Here is a 12158-nt window from a genome sequence, read left to right as displayed (position 1 = left end):
AGGAGGAGTCACTCGGTCCCGTGACTCGAAAGACTTCTTCGAAGAAAAACAACTTGTAACACTCCGGCCCAACACCAGATGTCGAGCTATTGCAGAACATGCAAATCTACTGCGACTGATGCCACGAACAGATGTACACTGGGTAAGTGACATTTTCATTACTAAACCCTTCAGTCCTCTGAGAAGCATCCTGGGATTGGGCTTCACGATTTACCTTTCTGGGTGCACTGCATCCTTCCAGTGGACACTTGTGATTGGCAATTTTCCTTTAATAATTGATCACCTTAACCGATGTTGCCTTTTTTCATGTATTTCTTTTACAACAATTGTATATTTTACTTAAACAGAGTGTGAAGACCTTTAGACTATTTCTTTCTCTCTGCAGTATTGTTAGGTCTGGCCTAGAGCTTTGAGCTGTCTCACCAGCCTCATGTTTTCCATAAAGTTCATAATAAAAATGCATATATATATATATACATATATACACACACACACACACAAGTCATTTCAGTGATCTCTTTGTTGATTAGACTGTTCAAGTGTCTTTAACATTTTACTTCTACCCATCCCAGCAGTGAGTATTGAGTCAGTCCACTTTAGCCATTGGCTGTATTGCATAGTGAGTAATGCCATTGTACTTGTGCACATCTAGCTAAAGTGTAGTACACTTCAGTGCAACACTAGTAAGACATTCTCGGTTTTCATTTCTCCTTCCATTTAATTTTTCAATTAATTTTCCGTGCTGCATCAATTTCAGTAATTTTTTTTTTTTTTTTTTGCAAACACACTTTTTGTGAAACATATGCACACTATCTTTATACAGTGGTATTACTTTGTACTTTGTTAGAAATTGGGTTTCTAGTTGCCATTTGTTTGCATCCTGTCCAAATAGGAGGCTCATGTCAGTCCTGCGGCATCAGTCACAGTCTTTGCTCTCTGCAGGGACTATGGCTTCGGTGCAGGAATTGATGTGGATTTGGACAGCAGCGCAGGTTCCGAAGTCACTCTGGGGTTGATATGCTTGGTTTCTTCTTAGTTACATCAGAAGTCCCCCCCCCCCCCTCCCCATAAGGGCCCATGAACTGGATTTGGCATCATTTGTCAAGTCAGGACTCTCAGCAAGCAAAGCTGGGTGCTGGCAGATGAAGTTTTTGATGTTTCTGAGACTTCTTAGCATGAGGCGAGCTCAGTCAAAGCCCTTGGAGAACCTTTGGAAGCAGGATGTAGAAGGCAAAGTCTACTTCTTTCACTCCCATAACAGAAGCAGCAAGCAATAGGCCAACATAGCAAAGCAACATGCAGAGTGGCAGTTCCTCCTACAGCATCCAGCTCTTCTTCCTGGCAGAATGTCATCACTCTAGAATGATTCTAACATTGTAGAGTTAGAGATTCAGTAATTATACCCCTTCCTGTCTTTGAAGTAGGCAAACTTCAAAGAGAAGTCTGTGTAGTGCATGAGACCCTGTGTTTCCTGCCTTGGCCCCAAAAACACTCCAGGGGTTTGGAGACTGCTTTGTATAAGGACAGGCACAAACTTATTCAGGTGAAAGTGTCAGCTCCTCCCACCACTCTAGCTCAGGGATACCCATTAGCCTGGTGATTGGCCATCAGGATATATAGGGCACACCCGGGCTCCCTTTGTGTGACTGTCTAAAGTGAATTCACAAACATTCTAACTGTCATCCTGGCCCAGATGTGTATTCCAGAGACAGGCAGAGGTACAGAATGGTTAAACAAGAAAATGTCCACTTTCTAAAAGTGGCATTTTCAAACTTACAATTTAAAAACCAACTTCACCTAAAAGATGTATTTTTTAATTGTGAGTTCAGAGACCCCAAACAACATATCTCTATCTGCTCTCAATTGGAAATAACACTTGAACGTTATTTCAAGGCAACCCCCAAGTTATCCTAAGAGAGAGATAGGCCTTGCAATAGTCAAAAACAAATTTAGCAGCGTTTCACAATCAGGACATGTAAAACACAGCAGTACGGGTCCTTCTTTTTAAATACCCTGCACCCTGCCCATGGAGCTGCCTTGAGCCTACCTTAGACCTACAAGACCAACTGTCTGTTCCAATGCTTATTGGACTTTCTTTACATAGCTTATGTACCCATTTAAGGTTTTATCTCTGCAAGAGTATAGTGTGAGAGGGACAGGACACCTCCCATCCAGAGTGTGGCCCATTTTCCACTTTTTCAGGGCATTCCCTAATACTGCTTCTCCTTTGTGTTTGCAGTTGGAGCATCTGTCAGAGTACCCCATTCTGTGGTATTCATCTTACTTACTTCCATGAGAAGTCTAACCTGCGGACATCCCTTATGAGAGTCTTGTTTATTTAGTACTTGTTTGCATTTATTGGAATCCCATATTGTACTCTTAAAGCTACAAAGTTCACCATGTGGAGAGTGGTGGATGATTGAATCACTATGGATAAAGACTACGGAGCTTTGATTGAGCTTTGTCAGAAATTGATTTACTGAGATGCTTGTGCGAAGGTGTGCAGTTTCGTCTTTGAGATCCATATTGATAAACCCCAATGTGTTTCATTTGTCTTTGTGTTTACTAATAAACTCTAACTTGTTTTTGTTGCAGGTGGAATGCGATATCATCTGCTTTCTCCAGAGGACAGGGAAGAGCTTCTAGATGGCACACGGCCAAGGAGAAAAAAGCACGATTATCGCATTGCCTTGTTTGGAGGGTCACAGCCTCAGTCTTGTCGTTACTTTAATCCAAAGGTAGTTTGTCCTACTGTGCGCATTTTAACTACTCTGTTTTATCATTGTAATCTTACCAATGTTTTATTTTCATTTGCTTTGTTGTTTAGTGGGTAGAATGTATTTTAAGTTTCTGATGCAAAAGTAAAAAGATCTGTTACAGCTGTACAGTTTCAAAGAAAGATTTTCTACTGTCCTGGTACTGCCACAAGATTGGGTGTATCAAGCATCCTCAGCTTGCACTTCCTCATGCATAAAATAGGCTACTAGGGATACCCTAATCTCCCAGGGTATCTTCTATCAAGGAGGTCTGCAAGGTGATGGTTCCAGTATGGAGTATCAGGGTATAAATGTACTGCACTGGACCAAAACAACTTCAGCTACCCCCAAGGTTAGTTTACTCTTAGAAGGCTGATTGCAGGCAGACCTCGGTCAAGATATTTATTTCTTGAAACGCCCTGCCCCACAGACATCTGTGGTAGATAGTTATCCAATCTTACCATTTCCATACATACATATGGGTTGAAAACATCTTCTTACTAGTATGAAAAGAAGGACTCATTGGACCTTAAGCCAAAAATTGCTGATGTGTCCTTTCACTTACAGTCCGTAATAAAAGTTTAGTCCAATCCAACACCTTCTTTTCTTTGACAGTGCAAACAACACCTCCCTATGACTTTTGTGTTACAGCTATATTTAGTTAGGACAAAGGAGCTTTTGTAGACATACCACACATTCACCTTCCTTTGTGTGCCGTACATTCCACACCCTATAAAAACATTAATCTAAAAGAGACATCTAGCCACTGTTTTTTTTAGCTTAGAATATTCCCCTGACATCAGACTGGATCTGTATGTTTTTGAACATTACCCCTGTGTGCTGGTAGTCGTCTGGTAGGTAGTGTCGTTCGGCTCTGCGTTGGCCACGCTGGAAATGACTTTTGCAGTACCTATATAGGTGCCACACTGACATCGTTCTTCCTGTGCTAGATTGCGCTGATCCCTAAAGAGGTACCCTGCTGCTTTTTGATTGTTTTTTTCAATCCTTTTTCAAGAGATTATCTCTTTTGGTGTGACAGGTTGTCCGCAAAGAAACTTGCTGGTTTCAAACCATGTGGTGCCTGTCACAGACCGATGTCTGTGACAGACCCTCTCTTGGTTGTCTGTGGTGTTTGGAGAGGGGCCATGACTCCAAGACTTGCAAGGACTGCTGTGCCATGCACCCAAATGTGCTAAGAGATCGCCCCCTCAAGCCCTCCACCATCTAATACCCAAGTGACACTCAAGATCCTGGTCTCATAGAGGTCCCGGGACCGTTCGCAGAGCTGCATCCGAGGTTGTTGCCTCAAAGTCGTCTGGTAAGTCACACCACAACAAGAAATTCAAGACGTTAAAGAGGTCTTCGGCTTCGCTACTCCCGTCAAAGTCTTCTGACGAGGCTCATGAGAGTCGGCACTCCAGGCCTCGTGCTTCAGCAGAGCCTGAGTTGGGGCCCACTCCGTGATTCCCTGACTTTCCGAGAGACAGAGCAACCCGCACCCAGCTGAAAGAATTTTCTGAGGCTATGCACATCATATTTGGGTGGCCCAGGTGTTCACCAAGGTGATGGCGATGGATGCAGCTTATCTGCGGAGGTCAGGGGTTCCAGTCTTCCCCAGACAACTGGCTGTTGAAGGTGGGCTCGCCATAGCCAGTCATCTTGCATCTCCAGACTACAGCAAACCTCCTGCCCTTGCTGGGGTTCACTATCAATGTGCCTGTGACTCCCTCTGAGACTCTTTGTTACATCTGAGCTGTTCTGGACGCAGTGCAGTTTTGGGTCTATCCTTCCAAGTGACGAGTTCAGTATGTTCCGACTATGATACTGATGTTTCAGCCTCTATCCTGGATTTCGGTGAAAATGACCTTGAGGTTGTTGGGCCTCATGGCCTCCTGCATCCTACTTGTAACACATGCCCGTTGGCATATGAGGGCTCTGCAGTGGAACCTGAAGTCCGACTTGGAACAGAATCAGGGGAGTCTATTTGATATGGTCCAGATCTTGGAGGGAACTGCAAAGGATCTGCAGTGGTAGCTAATAAACTGCGATTAGGCAGGCCCCTTCTCCAACCAGCGCTAACTGTAGTGACAGATGTGTTTCTATTTGGATGGTGCAGACATTTGGGAGAGGTAGAGATCAGAAGAATCTACTGTCTGGCAAAGTCCAGGCTTCACATCTGCCTGTTGGAGCTTCAGGAGATCCACTTGACATTGAAAACATTATTTCCTTCAGTCAGAGGAAGGCTGGTACAGGTGTTCAAGGACAAGGGTGGGTTGGGGTTGTGGACCCTTTATCAAGAGGCTCTGCATTTCTGCACATGGCTGGAACTTCGGGGCATTTCCCTGGCAGTTCAATTCCTGGCGGGCTATTTGAATACCAGGGCCGATGAACTCAACAATGATGTCTAGCGGATCAAGAATGACGTCTCCATCTGGAGGTGGTGCAGGGGTACTGCTTGAAAAACTTTAGGATCCAGTCTACCGCCTGGGGAATATTCTAATGTACACTAGTCTTGGATCTACCTAACATTGAATTGTACACAGTGACACAGTTTACCTTGAGTCTCAGAGCACTGCTCTTGTCGAAGTTTTTCTGTTTATCTAAAACATCATGTTAAATGAAACACTTCTCAGTGTGAATTGTCTTCCCGTTATTATTTATTCAACCTTCTATTTTTTCGCAGACGTTTTATCCTCCTTTTTATTTTGATGTGCATCAATAGTTAGGCATTTGTAAATCTCTTCTAATACCTGCTGTTATTCTCATTTTCTTTCTTAGTTGTGTAGCCTGAAAGTTAAGATAACATACATAAATTAGGGCCACCTACTCAAACCTATTGTGTAGATCTTGATTTCAGAATATCACTTCTGTTACGTTGTTCTTTGCCCGCTTATATATTGAAAAGTCTATACTTTTCATGTTTCAAAGTTCCCAGGAGTCATATAGGATTTGAAACGTGCCTGATGGTATTTGGCATATCTATAACTATTATACAGACTGGCATTTTATTAGGAGGTATCTGCACAATAGGTTGGCTCCACTGACCCTAATGTAGGTTTTTAGTGTTTTACCTTTTTGGTGACACAAATCCTTGAATTGAGGAACCTCTAAATGAAGTTTGTCTCTATTTGTTTATGAGCTTCTTGGTTTCAAGATTTATATCGGTTTTCGTATTCATATTGAAGACATGACAGAGTGATGCCAGCTTACCACAACACAAAATTCGAAAGTTATTTTTGATAGTGGAAGCTCGATCTAAGATATTGTCTGTGCCATTCAACAAGCTCTGAAGAATTTATTTATTTTGTGAAACACTTGTTGTCTTAGGTGAATTATCCTATTTAAAAGATTAAGTGAAATAACCATGATCAGAATTCAGACTTGAAAGAAAGATTAACACAAAATTGCAAGGGTACACTTGTATCAGTTTTGATGTTCAATATCTGGAGGCCCCCGAAACAATGAAATAAAGTTTAAAGTACCCTTGAACTTATGCTATTGAAGCACATTGGGGGTCATTCTGAGCTTGGCGGGCGGCGGGAACCGCCAGAATACCGCTGCGCGGTCAAAAGACCGCCGCAGTTATTCTGAGTTTCCCGCTGGGCTGGCGGGCGACCGCCAGAAGGCCGCCCGCCAGCCCAGTGGGAAACCCCCTTCCATGAGGATGCCGGCTCCGAATGGAGCCGGCGGAGTGGAAGGGGTGCGACGGGTGCAGTTGCACCCGTCGCGATTTTCAGTGTCTGCTTGGCAGACACTCAAAATCTTGGTGGGGCCCTGTTAGGGGGCCCCTGCAGTGCCCATGCCCATTGGCATGGGCACTGCAGGGGCCCCCAGGGGCCCCACGACACCCGTTACCGCTAGCCAGGTTCTGGCGGTCAAAACCGCCAGAGCCAGGCTGGCGGTAAGGGGGTCGGAATCCCCATGGCGGCGCTGATTGCAGCGCCGCCATGGAGGATTCCCTTGGGTAGCGGAAAACCGGCGGGACACCGCCGGTTTCCCGTTTCTGACCGCGGCTGTACCGCCGCGGTCAGAATACCCATGGGAGCACCGCCAGCCTGTTGGCGGTGCTCCCGCGGTCGTTGGCCCTGGCGGTCCACGACAGCCAGGGTCAGAATGACCCCCATAGTGTTAAATGTGTGTAGCCCTATATTGTGCTGGTCAACATTGTTTCCCTGTATTTGTGTTTCACTAAATGTTAACGTGTGCATGCAAGTGTTTGTGCAGTACTACATTGCATTCCAACCTATTGGCTTTACCAGTGCTTGTATAAGATTGAATGTAATTAAGGCAGCACAAAACTCTGTAATTTTGTTTTTTTACCTTTAAATTCATTAACTGCACTTTCTATGCAAATTGTATAATTTGGCCCACTAAGTGTATCTCTTTCTACCTGCCACACCATACATGATTTACAACGATGCATGTGCCTTTTAAGTGGAATTCCCATGTTTCTGTTCCAGGCTGAGGAAATCCATTTGTTTCTTCCAGTACTTTGTTGGTAGACCTTTCTGTGCATTAGTACTTCTCAGGCCCATTTTTCTCATATTGTCGTGACTAGTGCTAAAAGTAGTATGCTCGATGGCATGTGTGGCTGTAGATACTCTTGCTCTGCATACTCCTGCCATGTAGTGTTAGACCTGGAGTGTTGTAAGTTGTTTTTCTTCGAAGAAGCATTTTCGAGTCACAGGATTGAGTGAGTCCTCCTCATCGTACTGTGCACTGACTCCTTTGTTAGATTGTTTTCCATCTGCTGTCCGGTTTGAACGTGTGTGTGTCTTCTCTCCGTCTTTCGTCTTGCTCCGGTACAAAATCTTTCCTTCCGTCTTCTTCTTATCTCCAGAATTGTTTCTTGATCGCATATTCCCATCTTCATGTTTGTCTCCTCTCGCCGGTCCGGGCACCGACCACAAAACCTTCAGGGGCAGCCTTGCCCATTTTGGGCCTACCTCACCATATGGCACCAAAGATAATGCTGTTTCGTGTCCTTGATGCCACTCAAAATTCCCCCACACCGACCAACATCTGTGGTGTAACCTGTGCTTCTCCCCGATCACCAAGAAGCTACCTGCGACATCTACATATCCTTCCGGTCGAAGAAGACCCTTCGGGACCAAAGAGCTCATCAGTTGGAGATGGCTCACAAGAGTCTGGACAAACACCGTCTTCTGCTTCGACCTCCAGCACCTCGGTCTGAGACACTCTGGTCTGAGCTTCAATAACAACCAACTACCACCTCCACCTCGGTGCCAAGCAAACTGCACCTTCACCTGTGGAACCCATTTTGGAGACCATGAACGCTGGATAGAACTTCCTCCATATCCAGGAGGGTAGAGGGCACATTATTGCTCCCCCCGGTACTTTTCAAGAAGAAATGATCCATCCAAGAGGCCTTGGACACTTCTCCACCTCCATAGAAGGTCACTAAGGACAAAGCTTTCTCCATGCCTCCCAAGCCTTTTCCAACTCTTCCACCTTCTACACCTCCTCCACCTCCCTCCCCTCCTCCTTCACCTGACTCACCTACTGCAGGAGATTTTACACCTCAGGGATCCACTGTATACTTTGGGGAAGATTTGGGTGGGACACAGCAGGACCCTGATCCCATGTTGGCCAACAACCCAAGACCCTCCCCACTAGAGGATAGCACATCCTATCAACAGGTATTAGTTCATGCAGCCACCTTCCATAATGTTGAGCTGCTTAGAGACCTAATTGAACAGGACTTCCTGTTCAGTACCCTTACAACCACACACAGGGATATACAGTTTCTCCTTATGCTCCCTGGCATACTTTGTTACGCAGACAAACTTTTTAAAGAACCTGTCCGCTCTAGGGTTATCATCCCTGGAGTAGATAAGAAATACAAGTCTGTTCCCACTGACCAGCTATATAGCAGGTCCCACGACCCTGCTACCTCCATAGTGGCCACCACTGCACGGGAAAGGGCCAATAGTCGGGGAACAGGTGACTCTCCTTCCCCAGATAAGGAGAGTAAAAACCTGGATGCAGCCAGCAACAGGGTGGCTGCCCAGGCAGCCAGTCATTGGTGTATCACCAATTCACAGGCCTTGCTAGTCCAATATGACTGGGCTCACTGGGATGAGACAGAGGAGTTCCTCCAATTTCCCCCAAATGAGCACTGTAAAAGAGGACTGCAGATAGTTGCAGAGGGGCAAACAATCACAAATAATTATGTTAGTTGTTCCCCAGATGCAGCAGATACAAGGAGACACGCATGGCTTCAATGATCTGGGTTCCAACCAGAGGTCCAGCAGGCGGTGCTCAAAATGCCCTTCAACAAGGAGCAACTTTTCAGCCCTCAAGTGGACTCGACCCAGGAGAAGCAGAAAAAAGATACTGACACCGCAAAAGCTTTAAGTGCTCTTCAGTCCCCCTCACACGGGGGCACTTTTCTTCACCCCGCATTCAAATCCACAACCTCGGAGGCGTCTGCATCTCAGCCTTGACAGCCTTCAGCCTCATATTCTAGGGCTTTTTTCAAGGGAGTCTATAGAGGCAATAACAATGAAGGCAGTGGTAAGAGCACCTCCACCTGAGGCTCTACCTACACTGCAAATCAGTGACTACCTCCTTGTCCCCCATCCCCTTCTCCCCCACCCACTCCACACCTGTTGTGGGACAACTTCAACATTTTCATCCATAATGGGTCAACATTACCACGGACCATTGGGGTCCTCTCCATTATCCAATATGGTTATTGTCTGGAGCTAATTACCACTCCTCCAAACATTCCCTCTTGCACTCTCAGATTATCCCCAGAGCATCTCACACTTCTCAACAATGAAGTTCAGTCCCTTCTTCTCAAAGGGGCCATTGAGCCTATCCTCATACAACATCGATAAGGAGAATATTCCCTATACTTTCTCATTCCCAATAAAGACAACACTCTCAGGTCTATTCTTCACCTTAGGCAATTAAACCACTACTATCTCTCAGAACACTTTCACATGGTTACTCTTCCAGACATTATTCCGCTTTTACAACAAGGCAATTTTATGACGGTTCTAGATCTAAAGTACACCTTCTTACATATCTCCATCCACCCTGCACACCAAAAATACCTAAGATTTATGGTTGCAGGTAAACATCACCAGTTCAAAGTCCTGCCTTTCTGAGTCACAACTGCTCCCAGAGTTTTCACAAAGTGCTTAGCAGGAGTCGCCACACATCTCAAAAGACAAAACATACATGTGTTCCCTTATCTAGACGACTGGCTCATCAAAGCCAGCACACTGTCACAGTGCCAATATGGCACTCAGATGACAGTGGACCTGCTTCACACACTAGGATTCACAATCAACTTTGACTCCATATGCATCCCCTACAGCAATGTCTGTCACGTTAGTGGTCTCAGTCACAGGGTCACCTGCAGGATCTAGTGTTGTGAGACTGCCATACTCACCGCTCTCTGCAGTGGTGGAACACCACCAGCCTGTTGAAAGTACAGCATTTTCTGGACCCTGTGCTTCAGGTCATTCTGACCACATACGCATCACTGATGGGTGGGGGTGCTCACCTTCATGACCTCACAATACAGGGCCTCTGGGATCTCAGTCACCAATCCCTACATATCAGTTACCTTGTGCTTCAGGCAGTTCGTCTTGCCCTGAAAGCTTTTCTTCACCACCTGTCTCACAAGGTTTTCTTAGTCCGACAATATGACATCCATATATTATTTACAGAAACAGGGAGGGACACAGTCGTCCCACTTGTCACAGCTCTCTCAGACAATATGGAAGTGGGCTGTCCACCACCACACTCACTTGGTGGCAGAGTAACACTCAGGAACAGACAACAACTTTGCAGACCTGCTCAGCAGGATGCAGCAACAAGTCCACGGATGGCACCAACCGCAAGTCCTTCCAAAATACTTCATAATTTGGGGAACTCCTCAGATAGACCTTTTTGTCACAGCAGAAAACCCAAAATGCTCAAGCATCGCCTCCACGTATCCACACCGTCTATTCAAGGGCAATGCTGTATAGATGAACTGGTCCAAGAAATTTGCTTGCGCTTTCCACCTATCCCACTCATTCCATTTCTGGTTTGGAAGATCAGACGGACCTCTCTCGCCATGATCCTGGTAGCTCCCACTTGGACCCGACAACCATAGTTCACCACACTTCGGGACCTCAGTAGTTCCCTATGAGAAGCTCCACAACAGGCTGGACCTTCTCACTCAAAACCAAGGGCAGATCAGACATCCAGACCCCAAGTCACTGATCCATGTGGCTCCTGAAGTCATAGAGTTTAGTTATTTAGGATTTCCTGCAGAATGTGTGGACATTCTTAGGGAGGTTCATAAACCCACAACCGGAGCATGTTTTGCTGCAAAATGACGTTTTGCATGCTACTGCTAAACCAAACGTTATAATCTCATTAAAGCTATTATCCAGGACATTGTTTATTTGCTACACTTACAGAAAGCAAATTCAGCTTACGCTTCCATTTGTTTACATCTCACAACTATAGCTGCATATCTACAGAACATCAAATTCAAAAAGGAGGGGCAGAGTGGGAGATTCGGAGAAAAAAAAGAGTAACTCCTGGTCCTGTGTGTATGTCTCCCAATAATAATTAGTATATCTACAGAACAGACATTATACTTCCTTGTTCAGAATCCCAGTCATTAAAGCTTTCATGGAAGGTCTTAAATGAGTTATTCCACCCAGAGGACCTCCTGCACCACCCTGGAACCTCAATATTGTGCTTACCAGGCTCATGGGCCCTCCTTTTGAGTCACTTAATTCATGCCATGTTCAGTATCTTTCTTGCAAAGTGGCTTTCTTAGTCACAATCACATCACTCTAATGTGTTAGTGAGCTCCAGACCCTAACCTTGGAAGAACCTTTCTTCCAGATCCATAAAGACAAGGTGGACCTTCGCACAAACCGAGATTCCTTCCTAAAGTAGTTTCCCAATTCCATATCAACCAATCCATTGAACTAACAGTCTTCTTTCTGCAGCCCGGCTCAGTTGCAGGAAGAGCTCTTTACACTCTAGATGTTAAACAAGCACTTATGTTTTACATTGACAGAATTTAGGAAAACCAAAAAGCTCTTTGTAGCTTTTTCATAACCTCACAAAGGCAGTCCAGTATCCTAAAACAGCATAGCTAGATGGATAGTAGAACAAAGAGACAGTTACCTGTTACTCCTACAGCACATTCTTCTAGGAAAAAGGAGCCACTATGGCTTTCTTTGGAAATATTTGTTGACATTGTAAGGCAGCTACATGGTCTACACCACATACATTTACAAAGCATTACTGTGTGGAAGTATTAGCTCGTCGGGAAACCATTGTAGGTCAAGCTATGCTATGAACACTTTTCCAGTCAACTGCAACTCCCACAGGCTAGCCACCGCGTTTATGGAGGGACTG

At 45.2% G+C, this 12158-nt stretch overlaps 1 protein-coding gene across 1 annotated transcript in view; it reads left to right on the top strand.

The window, feature by feature from the left end:
- KLHL7 (kelch like family member 7) overlaps nucleotides 1–12158 on the top strand; it is a 247515-nt gene that overhangs the window by 140643 nt on the left and 94714 nt on the right. Inside the window, exon 7 of the mRNA XM_069211533.1 lies at nucleotides 2596–2738. Coding sequence (XP_069067634.1) covers nucleotides 2596–2738 — 143 coding nt within the window. The remainder of the gene's footprint in view (nucleotides 1–2595; nucleotides 2739–12158) is intronic.

The sequence above is a fragment of the Pleurodeles waltl genome, chromosome 10, assembly GCF_031143425.1.
Source record: "Pleurodeles waltl isolate 20211129_DDA chromosome 10, aPleWal1.hap1.20221129, whole genome shotgun sequence".
Classification (NCBI taxonomy): domain Eukaryota; kingdom Metazoa; phylum Chordata; class Amphibia; order Caudata; family Salamandridae; genus Pleurodeles; species Pleurodeles waltl.
This window is presented reverse-complemented; position numbering and strand designations above follow the sequence as displayed.